This window comes from Elephas maximus, chromosome 6, assembly GCF_024166365.1.
Source record: "Elephas maximus indicus isolate mEleMax1 chromosome 6, mEleMax1 primary haplotype, whole genome shotgun sequence".
NCBI classification, from domain to species: domain Eukaryota; kingdom Metazoa; phylum Chordata; class Mammalia; order Proboscidea; family Elephantidae; genus Elephas; species Elephas maximus.
This window is the reverse complement of record NC_064824.1, coordinates 25119698-25132024: the sequence shown is the minus strand read 5'-3', so window position 1 is coordinate 25132024 and position 12327 is coordinate 25119698. Positions and strand designations below refer to the sequence as shown.

Below are 12327 nucleotides of genomic sequence, written 5' to 3'. Positions count from 1 at the left end.
CCCCAGCGCGGTCAGGTGCTGGGTGCCCGCCGCTCGCCGCTCCACTAAGTTGCCTCTTGGTCAGGTCTGGTCTCGGAGGCTCTTTACGCGCTGGAGCGGTGGGGGCGGGGGAGTGGAGAGTTGGAGGGTCTGCGGAGCCGAAGGAGGGGTCCTGCCAAGGGGAGTCTGCCTGGTGTCTCTCTCCTCTTTCCCCTCCCTGCTGCTCCCCTCCCCCCACCCTGTCGCCGCCGCTTTCCCTTCCGCCAATTCGGAGAGCGACGGGCGCCTGTGACATGCAATCCCTGCCAAGTGACGGTCCCCGAGTCTGAAGTGCCCGTGAGGAAGTGAGCGCCAAAGCGGCCGCCGGTGATGACAGCCATGAAGCAGGAGCAGCAGCCCACCCCGGGGGCCAGGGCGAGCCAGGCGCAGCCGGTGGACCAGGTGAGAGTTGGCAGCTTCGGCCAGGCCCTCCCGGGAGGGGAGGCTCCGGCCCGCGCTCCCCCCGCCTCTCCTCCCCGGCTCGGCCCCCACGCCTCCCTCCCCCCATCTCCGCCCCAGTTCCAGGCTCTCTTCAGCTCACCCATGGACTCCGCAGGAAGTTGGAGCATCTGAGTGCGCTCCGGGGCCGGGCGAGAGGATGCGCAAGGTGGAGAGCCGCGGGGAAGGGGGGAGAGAGGTAAAGGCTGGGGGTGCCGCGGGGAGCCCCGGCGGGCCGGCCGCCGAGGGAGGGAGGGGTGGCCCGGGCCAGGGAAAGGGGCGTCTGGGTCCCCATTCACGCATGTTGGAGGGATTAGTCGCGCGCCTGGAGGCGTCCACTTGCTAGGTTCGAACCCGGTGCTCCCAGAGCTGGAACGTGTGCTGGCCCAAGTGACCGAGTAGTCAAATGACCTTTAGGCTGGCAGAGTTGCTCCTTTCCTTGATTTTTTCTGTAAGGAGGCAGGAGTAAGGGGAGGGGGACCCTAGGCATCTGTAGTCCGCTGAGTGGAAAGAAGCTTGGGAAGCAGAAAGGTATTCATTATTAAGGCGACTTGGAAAGGTACTGGCTTTAGCGATTTGAAGGATCCAAAAATGTGTGTCTGCAGAGATGGGGATGTCTTGTGTTGGTTGGGGGTTATTCCCGTCTCTCTCCCGTCCTGCACCCGTCACCCCCTTTTTGTAGGTCTTTAGGGATTGTAGCATACTCCTACCGGGGTGGATCCCTATGTCATCTCTGTCCCTGGACTGGGGGGACTCGGGAGTTCGGTATCTCTTTTTCCCAAAGTTGGAGGGTCGGGAGCGCTGAGGTGACCTGGCGAGGAGGAGGGAGGCTGTGATGAGCTGGCTGGAGGTGTTGTCACGTTTACATCAATTAGAGACACTGGGCAGAGAGGGCTGCTCTTAGGTCAACGGGTAACTAGGAGCAGGAGGACCGAGGCTCCAGGGGTACCGGAGAGGGGGCTTTTTACCCCGAGTGCAATGTGGAAGGCCTCCCCGACGCGTCCCTGGCGGAGATACTCCCGACACATTGCTAGAAGCGGGGCGAAGGGGGTGAAAGCAGCTAGGCTCCCGCAGCGGCTCTGCTCTTCGCGTATTCTCAGCACTGAGGAGTATTTAAGGGGAGCTGTCCAAATCTCCCAGGAGTGGCGGCGAGCAAAGGGGAGGCGATGCCAGGGATGCCGTTATTAATACTCCAGTCCTGGTCATTTCTGCTGGCCTGTGGACGGTCTCTTCTTCCCTCCCCTCCGCTTCTCATTTCCCTCACATATGTTTCACACAGGTGGTGGGAATTACTCAATGCCTTCAAGCTCTCCCTTCTTTTACTGGGGTGGATGTTGCAGTTTTTTACAAAGCAGTCCTTTTCTTAAACCATGCTTTTTGCTCCCAACCCTGAGATAATATAAAAATATTAAAACATTAATTACACCCTCCTCTTATACCCCCCACACACACATACACACAGATGCCACAGTGTAGCAACCAGTTAGCAGGTGTATAGAAGTCATTTCAGGAGAGGAGCATGGATTTAACACCCTCTCTCAGGCTGACAGCCCTTCAATTTCATTAACAAGCTGCCGAGGCTCTCTACAGCTTTTGGAATGCTGCTACCAATAAGACTGATTAGTCAGGTGAGAGTCCTCACATGAAATCTTTAGCCACTAACCTGTGACACCAGCTGGTTACTTGAGGTGCTGCAAACAGTTCAGTGCTGGTGGAGGTGGGAAGGCAGAAGCCGAGTGAGCTGAGTGCACAGAAGCGAAAATGTCTATGTAAATAGTGGTCACATCCAATCCTTTTGTCAGGGCTAATCTGGTAGTTAAAATTCATAGGAAGAGATTAGAGTCGAGCTTCAATCCATTTTTCTTAGCGTGCATTTTTTTTTTTTATGACCACTTGGAATATTCAGGGAGTGGCCATTTCCAGAACTCTTGTTTTAATTGAGTATTTTAAAGTGTCTTTCTGAGGATTTACATGATTTTAAAATGTCAGTGGTATGCATATTATGCATGTGTTAAAATGAAAGAGATTGATTTTTGCAAAGGGTAGGCAAGTCAGACTGAAATATATATGGCAGCACCCCGTTGAGGGGTTTCCAGGCACTCCCAGAAAACATCTATGTCGAGTATATTCTTTGTTCAAAGGCTGATGTAAGAAATGATGGCCAAATAGTGTGGGTAATGGCAGTGACTGCTTGGACTACTTGCTGTAAGACTACTATGTTTTTATTCATAGTATTAGTCATTATGGTCTGATTCTGCAATTGTTTTGAAACTCCCATGTGATCCTGGAGGTAATACCTTCACATAGACATTATTGATTGTTCTGGTTCCTGTTGTGTTTCAGAAAAAAAAAATATATATATATATATTCACACATTTAAATAAAATGTAGCGTTATAAAATCCTACCTAATAGTTAAATAGAAAGCATGTTCCATCTCATCACTCACGGTGTATTGATTTTGAATGATTTAAGATTTTGAATGTTGCCAAAAATGGTCTTTTACTTTCCATGGTAGAGTTTTTTTTTTTTTTTTTTTTAATGAAACTTCAAAGATGCCTTGTCCTGAGGCCATCAAACACCTGTTTCCACTCACAGCACCAAGGAAGACCCGTTGTCTTTGGTCCAAGTGAAAAAGGTAATGAGCCATATGGTTTGGTTGCTGTTGCAGTCCTCCTGAGAACTTGACCTCCCTGGGCCAGATTCTCCATCGCTGTCCACCACCGGCAGGAGTACCATGACCAGAGGTCTCTCTGCAGAGGGCAATAGCAAATCAAAGAGCAGGCATCGTCTGCTTTTATTAACGTTCTGAATCATGGAAAATTTTTTTTATTCATTTTAGTAATCGTTCCTTTAAAGCTTCATTGAGTAAGTAAATGTTTACAAGTTATTTTGTTTTCGTAACACGCCACCCTTACAGAATGGCTAAATATAAATGCTTTGCTGTGGGTGAATGCAGCCATTCCCACTTAACATGATCATTATCCCATTTTTACATTGAGAAATCCAAAAACTTGAGCGACTAATTTTAACTTATTCTGTTCCCCCCCTCCCCCCAAATCTATTCCTGATTACCTGCTATGTGCAGATTACTGTTCTCCGGGCTGATAAGGCAGCGCTGATTGAGTGCGTTTTCCTATTTGATTCTTAAAGCAACTTTTTGAGGTAGATAGGTCCTGTTGTTATTCCCATGTTAGAGATGAGACTACAGAGAATTAAAGAAGTTAAGGAACTTGGGCAAGTTTGGCTTCAAAAGCGGTGGAACTGAGACGCAGCTCTCATCTATGACATTTAGAGGAAGTCCAAAGTGACACCTCTTAACTGCTACACAATCACAACATGACACATTCCTGTTAGCAGAATATAAAATCATTTCAAATTGTGTGTGTGTGTGCATGTGTGTGCCAGTTTACCGAGAACAGAAAAATGGGTGAAGAATTTGTTTAAAGGTTCAGATTAAAATATAAATAATAGTATCTGAGATTTTAACGTTAACTTATTTCTACTGATTCTCTAAATAATTTAAAAAGAACCAGCTAGGTCCTTACGAGCACATAAGATTTTTATTATCATTGTTATTATCTAATCTTTATATCACTTGTCCCAGATAGCCATCAGGCTCTCAAGATTTGTTTAAATGAGTGCACTTTTATAGGGGAAGTTTAAAATTTGCCCACATTTCCACCAGGTGGCACCCTTCTGCTGACTGCAATAAAAAAAATATTTCCTAAATGCAAAAACCAAAACGAAACAAAAAAACTCCCAAAACAAAAACAAAAAAACTAACTCCACTTTCTGGAGTATGACTGAAAAGTGTATTTTCATAAGCAAGTGTTTGGCTGCTAAGACAGCCAGTCTCTCGCATCTCAATTTGTAACATCCTCTTGATGAACTAATTCATGGTCATTTTTTGTGATCAAGGATGTAACACGTAAAATGCCTTCTGAAAATATCTACTATACTTTTGGCTTTTAGGTAATATTAACATAAGATGTTTCAATACAGACATTGGGATTCAGCTCTGGCAAACCTGATTAAAATTTTCAGATGTATGCTTAATGAAAACTTGTAAAAAAAAGTTAATCCCTCATGCTTCTCTGACTAATATATAAAATTTCAAAATGTATCTATAAGTATTGTTTTCAGTACCCAACACCAAACTAAATTCACTGCTGTAGAGTTGATTCCAACCCATAGCCACCCTGTAGGACAGAGTAGAACTGCCCCATAGGGCTTCCAAGGCTGTCAATCTTTAGGGAAACTGACTTCCACATCTTTCTTCTGCAGGCTTTTAATAAAATAGTTTTTAGAAATCATGTTAAAAAAAAACTTACTTAACAGAAGATTTATTATTTTTTCTCACCATTCATTATATAAAACACAGTACCTAATTGGGGGAAACCTCTATATGGTTTAGTTATAAAAGATAAGTTAAAGTGTTATGCAGAGACGTCTCTGTGGTTTGACAGAATAGCCATTTCTAAAAATAGTCTCCCTTAATTTCTTTATATATATGTATAAATATATGAGGAATTTTATCTACTGAATTTAGAATGTACCATCTAGAACATATCTCAAAATATCCTCCTGCTCTTTTTCATAAGCTTTTTATCTGTTTTTCTAAAATATCTATCTAAATATCTATTATCTGTCAGTTTCTTTCAGGGATTCAGCATATTACACATTTAAAAATATTAACGTATATTAAAGATTAAATTACATTAAAGCACGTTAAAGAAAATTGTAGCATTAAATATTGATGTTGCATTGTGTTATGAAGAACGTTACATTGAAAACAAAACACAAACTAAACTTCTCCCAGTGAAAAATAAAGTGCTTTCAAAAAAATTGGTTTCTTGAATTATTTATGATTACAAAATGTTATACTCATTTGTGCTTACAGGCATATTTGTCATTTATTTACAGTAAACCATGTACCGTATATAATGCTAGAATATTGTGGCTAAGACTGTGAACATTTTTCCGATCAACACAAATATTTACTTAGAATAATCTGTGAGTTACGCACTGGGAGTCATTGACAAAGATTCATATCCCAGCTTCACCAGTAACTTTGGGCAGGATAACTCAATTTCTCCATTATATCTGTGGATGGAGGTGACCACAGGTCCTTTACTGGCTAATTGTCAGGATTAAGTGGGATAATAAGTAAAAGCTTTGGCTAATGCCTGTCTTATTCCAAGTTTCTAATAAACGGGTCGTCTGAAAATAGAAGCCTGGGGAGGGAGATAGCTTAATCATTACTAAGCCACTTATAGCTGCTATTTCATTTTATAGAATATCTCATTTTTCATTGTTCGTATTTCTATGATATTTATATATGAGTTTGTGCGTACATACAAATATTACATTTCATGAATTTGGGACTTTGGTACTATTTTGACAGACAACCTTACTTCAGAATTCTGTTACATTTCAGCTTCCTTTGAGTCAAAACGCACTTCCTTTCCTGCTGTACTGTGTCAGGGGTTAGACATTGGCTAATTCTCACTAACAGGTGAATGAGGTGCTGGGTATGTTGAATGTTGTTTGCAGTGTCATGCACTTCATAACATAATTAGCATAAGAAAGAGGATGAGTAGAGAAAAGAGAAACATTTTATAGAATTATCTGGGGGTGGGAGGATTTCAATTAGCTTGGCAGAAGGGTAGGCATGGTAATAGAATCCCCAAGATGCAAAGCTGGTGTGCCTACTGGCATTGAAGGGGTGGAAGGAGTGAGCCAAGGTCAGGCAAGACATAATTCAAAAGGCATTTTCCACAGAGATTTTTTTTCTACAGCTAATTCTATGCAACATTTAAATTCAGAAATCAGTTCTTTATGTTCCAGTTATTAAAATTATCTCCATATATTTTCATCCTTGCTGAGTGACCTTATGTGTTTTCCAACCAAGTTCATGTATTACTGAAACGCTATAATGGGGACATACACACTAAGACATACCTCTTAGGAAAGTTTGGAGCTTTTTCCATGTCAAGACCTGCAAAAGTTTCAAAAAAGGGTAAATGCGTGATGGAGAGAAAGCAGATTTCTTCCTGAATGCCTTTTCTCCTGTGAAGTTAGAGATGCCCTGGTTTCTGCCTAAGTGCATGCTGTCCTCACCTTGAGAAGCCACACTGCTTAGCATTAATTATTCCTAGCTCCACAACTTTTAGGCAATAACCAAACTCAGTTTACTTCTTCCAATCTAGACAGCACCAGGGCTTTTAAACTGAGCACCCACCTCTCCCCTACCTGGTAGACATTCTTGTCACCTACCATGTATGAACTTAAGAAACATCTGTCATTTCCAGGATGGTAGAGAAAGCAGGGAAGTAGGTTTGGCGGGAGAAAATGGGGCACACTTAAGAGAGAAAGCTCTTTGTATTGTAGGCTTATGTTTATTAAGCTGTCCTGAATTCCTGGAATTTCACACATACCCATATGACATGGTAAATATACCACCCACTGCAAGGCTAAGTACAGAATACGTACTTTTATTCAAAACCCATGAAATTGGTGCTCTATTTCGAATTGTTTGGTTCAGTAATTGATGTTGAGTGTTCTTTGTAATGCCTTCTAAAAAAAAAAAAACTATATGTATATATATATTGTCTTTTCAAGCTTATCATGCCATACCCAGTAAAAATCATGCCATAGTTTATTTGAAAATTGTCAAAATTTTAATAGTTTTTTAAAAACAAACAAACTTTCAGAGATAAAGTGTTTATTCCATTAACCAGAACAGTATATTCAGCAGTCTTTTTGGGATTACCCAGTGGTTTTTATATTGAGCTGTTCTTGCGGGGAGACAACTGTTCTAGTGGGTTTGAGAGCAGAGTCTGTGCATGATGGAATTGACTTCATTTCTTCCTCAGTTCCTCTGTATTTACTGACTGTGCAACCTAGGGCAAATGACTTAGCTCTCAAACCATTCCTTCAACTTTGCAAGGGAGAAGATGGTGAGACTGTTGGAAGGGTTAGAGATGGTCTGTGTGAATGGGCTTTTATACCATTTAGACCAAGGCAGAAACTTAGTATTTTTATTCTTATTGCTACCGTGGTTCTGAATCATCTGAGCAGATTCTTTTTTTTTTTCCTCTTCTTTTTGCAAGGGTAATTTGGCATTTATGCTAATGGAATGCTAAAATACATGTGTGTATACAGTCGTTAACACACACATATGTATCCAAAACACACATGTATATGCACACATAAATATGTCATGCTCAAACATACACCACCACACATGCGTAAATACTTACGATCTAAATATACCGGACATGTTCATTTAGATTATTATAAAACACACTCGATGAAAATCAATTTAGTACAATCCAGCTGATTTCTAACATTCTTTAGATGATAAGCTATCTGTTTCCCAAAAGACTTAGCATCTTCTTTGGAAGTGTTCATGGTTTAATAATCTCTTTCCAGAAGTTTGGTTCCTAGAAATCATTGACTTAGAAATTCTTTGCATACGGGAACTGATGCTATTTTTAGTTGAAATTTAGGAAAAGTTAGCTGAGTACATAATTGAAACTGACTTTACTTTTGGGAATGTTCTCCAGCCAAGCTGTATATTATCTGACTTGAATACTATTGTAATTTATCCTACTGATCGATTTTCTCAGGTCGATACAAAAACCTATGTATTCAGTTCTAGATAACAAATGAAGAAAAGTGAGGGAAAAAAAGCCAATTTTATTACCTCTATCCCCACACCCTTCCCCCTTTTGAGCTCTAAATGGAGAACCAATTTCTTATACCGGCTAAGAGTCCCTGCTCGGGAAACAGAAATACGACAAATCTGAATTACACAGTTGAGAACTTGAATGGCAGGCACTCCTGCGATTCATTTTCCGGTAGTGGACCACAGAGACCACTTGAAGTTGCATTAATAATGTTCTTACAAGGGTAGAAGTGGGCCTTCCTTGCTATTGGTACATGGGTTTACTTTTAGCAAGAGGAATCATGTAAGTGAAAACTCAGATACTCATGGCTGTGTTAATCATAGAACTTAATGCCTGCCAGACGTCGCTGTGCCTTCATTTCATACTTTGAAACAAGACCTAGCAAATGTCGTTCATAAAGCAACCTTTTAAATACACGTTTCACAAACTTGAATAATAATTCTTCTCACTTAGACACAGATTCAGAGTTTAGACACTGAGACACGGTTTGAACACAGGTCAAAAATACATCTTTTTGAGAGGAAAATCTGACATTCATAAAGAATTTCTTGAATTTAGAAATCGGTAATTTGTATGTTGGAATAGATTTTCTTTCTAATCATTCTACTAGCTTTTAGGGACTTTAAAGTGGTGGGGGACACAGTTCACTTCCTTTGTTTCTTTAGAGTGTTGTAAAGCACAAGTGTTCCAAGAAACAAAATAGATTTTTTTTTTTTATTGTGGCAAAATATACACACCATAAAATTTTACACTTAGGCATTTTTGAGTGTACAATCCAGTGGCATCAGTTGCACTCACAACCTTGTGCAGTTGTCACCACTGTTGGTTTCCAAAATTTTTCATCATTCCAAACAGAAACCCTGTACCCATTAAACAAGAGCTCCCCTTTCCCCCTACTCCTTAGCCCCGTGGTAACACTAATTTACTTTGTTTCTATACATCTGTCTATTCTAGATAAACCAAAATGAAACCCGTTGCCATGGAGTCAGTTCTGACTCCTAGAGACTCTATAGGACAGAATAGAAGTGCCCCACAGGGCTTCCAAGGAGGGGCTGGTGGATTCAAACTGCTGTGACCTTTTTTTTGGTTTGCAGGCTGAGCTGTTAACTACTGGGCCACCAGGGCTCCTCCGTTAGTTCATATAAATGGGATGATATGGTATTTTGTGTCTGGCTTATTTCCTTGGCATAATATTTTCAAGGTTCATTCATCCATGCTGTAACATGCATTAGAATCTCATTCCTTTTTTGTGGCTGGATAACATTCCATTGTGTGCATATATCATACTTTGTTTCTCCATTCGTCTGTTGATGGTCACTTTGGCTTTGAATAATACTGCAAAGAACATTGGTATATAAATATCTGTTTGAGTCCCTGTCTTTAGTTCTCTTGGAAATAAACCGAGGAGTGAAAGTGCTGTGTTAAATGGTAATTCTTTGTTTAACTTTTAGGGAAACTGCCAAATTATATTCCACAGCGGCTACACCATTTCATATTTTCACCAGCCATGCCAAAACATGTTATTTTCTGGGTTTTTTGGTAATAGGCACCCTAGTGAGTGTGAAGTATAAAATGGGTGTATTTTGAAGCTATTTCTAGCATCTTGATCTGATCCAAGGAATTATGTGCATTCTGCCGTATTGGCAGTGATAGGCATGTGTGAGTTAAACCTGGAGTTAAAATGGAACAGACCCACTTTCCTTTGCATCCATAGAGGTTGTTTAAATTGCTCTAAATGGGGCTTACCCAACATTAATGTCGTGGTGACATGACATGTCATGGTAACTTCTTCTGCATCTACCACTCCTTACAAAGGTCTGTATGCTCAGAGACATGACCTTTCTTTTACAGGGTCGTGGTTTGGATTCATTGGTCTTCCGTTCTATCTGTGCCATCTCCAAATCCAAACTCTGTTCCTTCTACCTTTCTACATTTCTGACAGCCATTCTTGGTCCAAGAATTTGTGCCCTGGCATCTACTGTGATATCAATACGTGGCCTTGCTTTTTCAAAGTCTTCCCTCAAAAAGCCATAAAAATCATAAATGATGATAGCATTTGAGAGACTGTATCTACTACCGAAAAATCACAATGGTCCAATCCAATTGTGTATGGAGTTGCCACGAGTCTGGGGACTTGACAGCAATTGCCAACAACAAATACAAAAATTGATTATGGAATCTAACTCCTCAGTTTTCAAATCAGGAAATGGAGAGCGGAAGGGTGATTGATTTGTCTCATGTCACAGTGTTGGATAGAAACTAGTCTAGATGCTCCCCTCCGCAGAGCTGGGAATTTCAGCTTTAAAGCAACTTTCTTCGTTACTCTGATCAAACCAGAAACTTAAAGGTACCTTTAATACTGAGCTCCTATTTTTGTTGCTGTGTAGATTATATGGAGTCATCCTGGCTCCAAAGTAAACATGGATTTTAGGGGATGGTCAGGAAGTTAAACGGCCTCCATTTTTTTGTTTATAGCTACAGGAAAGTCAGCAAAGTTTTGATTTTGAAGGTGGAGAGTTGAACGTACATTTACTTCTCCTGAATTTGTCTTTTTTCCCACATCTCTTGGTTAAATTCCATCTCATGCTTTATAATACACTCAACGTACTGCTTCATTCCTTCCCGAGCTACTGTCCTGGCACTGTAACAGCAAATCCAGAGAAACTAATATGGAATCACAGATGGTGCAAATATTTGAAAATAGGTAAATATAATGTAGGATTAGCTGCTTGGGCTCAGAAATGTCAGCTCCACATTGCTTATTGGTCACACAAGGCGATTTTTGTTAAGGGAAAATCCAGGACAAAGGCATCATAACATAAAATGGCTGGTTTGGAGCTGTGCAACGTAACAAGCCCATAATTGTTATATAAACCCAAAATGAGTCATTCTGTAACAAGGAATAGGTGTTTCAGAGTGGTCACAAAGCACCAAGAGGTTTTCCATGGAATAAAAATTAAGCTGATATCATAACAGGGCACTGCTGTACAGTACCATTCTGCTGACTTCCATATAAAGCCAGCTTTTAAAGGGGAGAGGGGATATCCATTCTTATGAGTATAGGCACATATTAAATGACCCGCTTTATGAGAAGTAAGAGTCAAATTGCCAGCATAAACTCTGCAGATAGTGTTTATTAGTAACATGTGCTCTGGGTTCCTATTTCTGACTTTGAGAATTTAAAAAAATATAATCTAATTTTGCCCTATCTCCCCTTTAAGAGATATAATTCTTATTAAAGGAACCTTAGAACCAGCCATGGTGACTAAGTCACCTAGTTTACTGATAAGACAGCTGGGAAGGATAAATGATGACTAGCTCAAGATCATGTTGTTGTTAGCAACTGTCCAGTCATTCCCTGACTCATGGCAACCCCATGTGTTAGAAAGTAGAACTGCTCCAAAAGGTTTCCAGGTGGTAATGTTTACAGGAGCAGATTGCCAGGCCTTTCTTTTACAGTGACATTGAGCGGGTTGGAACCACCAACCTCTCTGTCAGCAGCCATTCGCAAACTGCTTTCACCACCCAGGCTTCTGCTTCAAGATTATACCACTGATGAATTTGGTAGATTAGAAACTAGGACTCCTCCCTCTTTGGTGGGAGTTGGTAGAAGAAGCCTGAGTTATCAGAATCGTGGACATTCTGTTTTGCTTGTTTGTAGTGAGGTCAGATACAGAAAGGCGAATGAGAATTAAAGTGGGAAGGTTTCAGTTAGTTTAAAAAAGGCTTTTTTTTTGTTGTTGTTATTTTTTCCTGGTAATGTTTAATGAAACCAGATGTATTATGTAGATGCTAACTGGAGGCAGAAAGGAGCAGATGGTTACTCGTACAAAGATTCTGGTGAGGCCTAGATTTTCTGCAATTTCTTATTTCTCAGATAAATGGAAAGATAATAGGAAGACCTCCTCCAGATCAGATATAAAGGTCTATAAGACTCACTGGTCTCTGTTAAAGTATGAGCCTACCGGGAAAAAAAAAAAAAAAAAAAAAACCCAACATGGTTCTCATATAAATATATAGTGAACACATGCCAAGGATATAACTCGTTAATAAGAGAAAGATCAAGATGGTGAAGCTCGTTCAAGAAACATTTGATGAAGAGAAATGTATATAGTCAGTCTGGACAAGAACAAGAAACAGTTTACAAAGTTCGCAAAATTAGATACAAAACCGGCTAA

At 40.8% G+C, this 12327-nt stretch overlaps 1 protein-coding gene across 1 annotated transcript in view; it reads left to right on the top strand.

Annotated features, from left to right (window-relative positions):
* Positions 1-270: 270 nt before the first annotated feature.
* The window catches only part of DPP10 (dipeptidyl peptidase like 10), an 846520-nt gene continuing 834463 nt past the window's right edge, over positions 271-12327 (top strand). The window contains exon 1 of the mRNA XM_049889192.1: positions 271-420. Coding sequence (XP_049745149.1) covers positions 349-420 — 72 coding nt within the window. The 5' untranslated portion in view covers positions 271-348. The remainder of the gene's footprint in view (positions 421-12327) is intronic.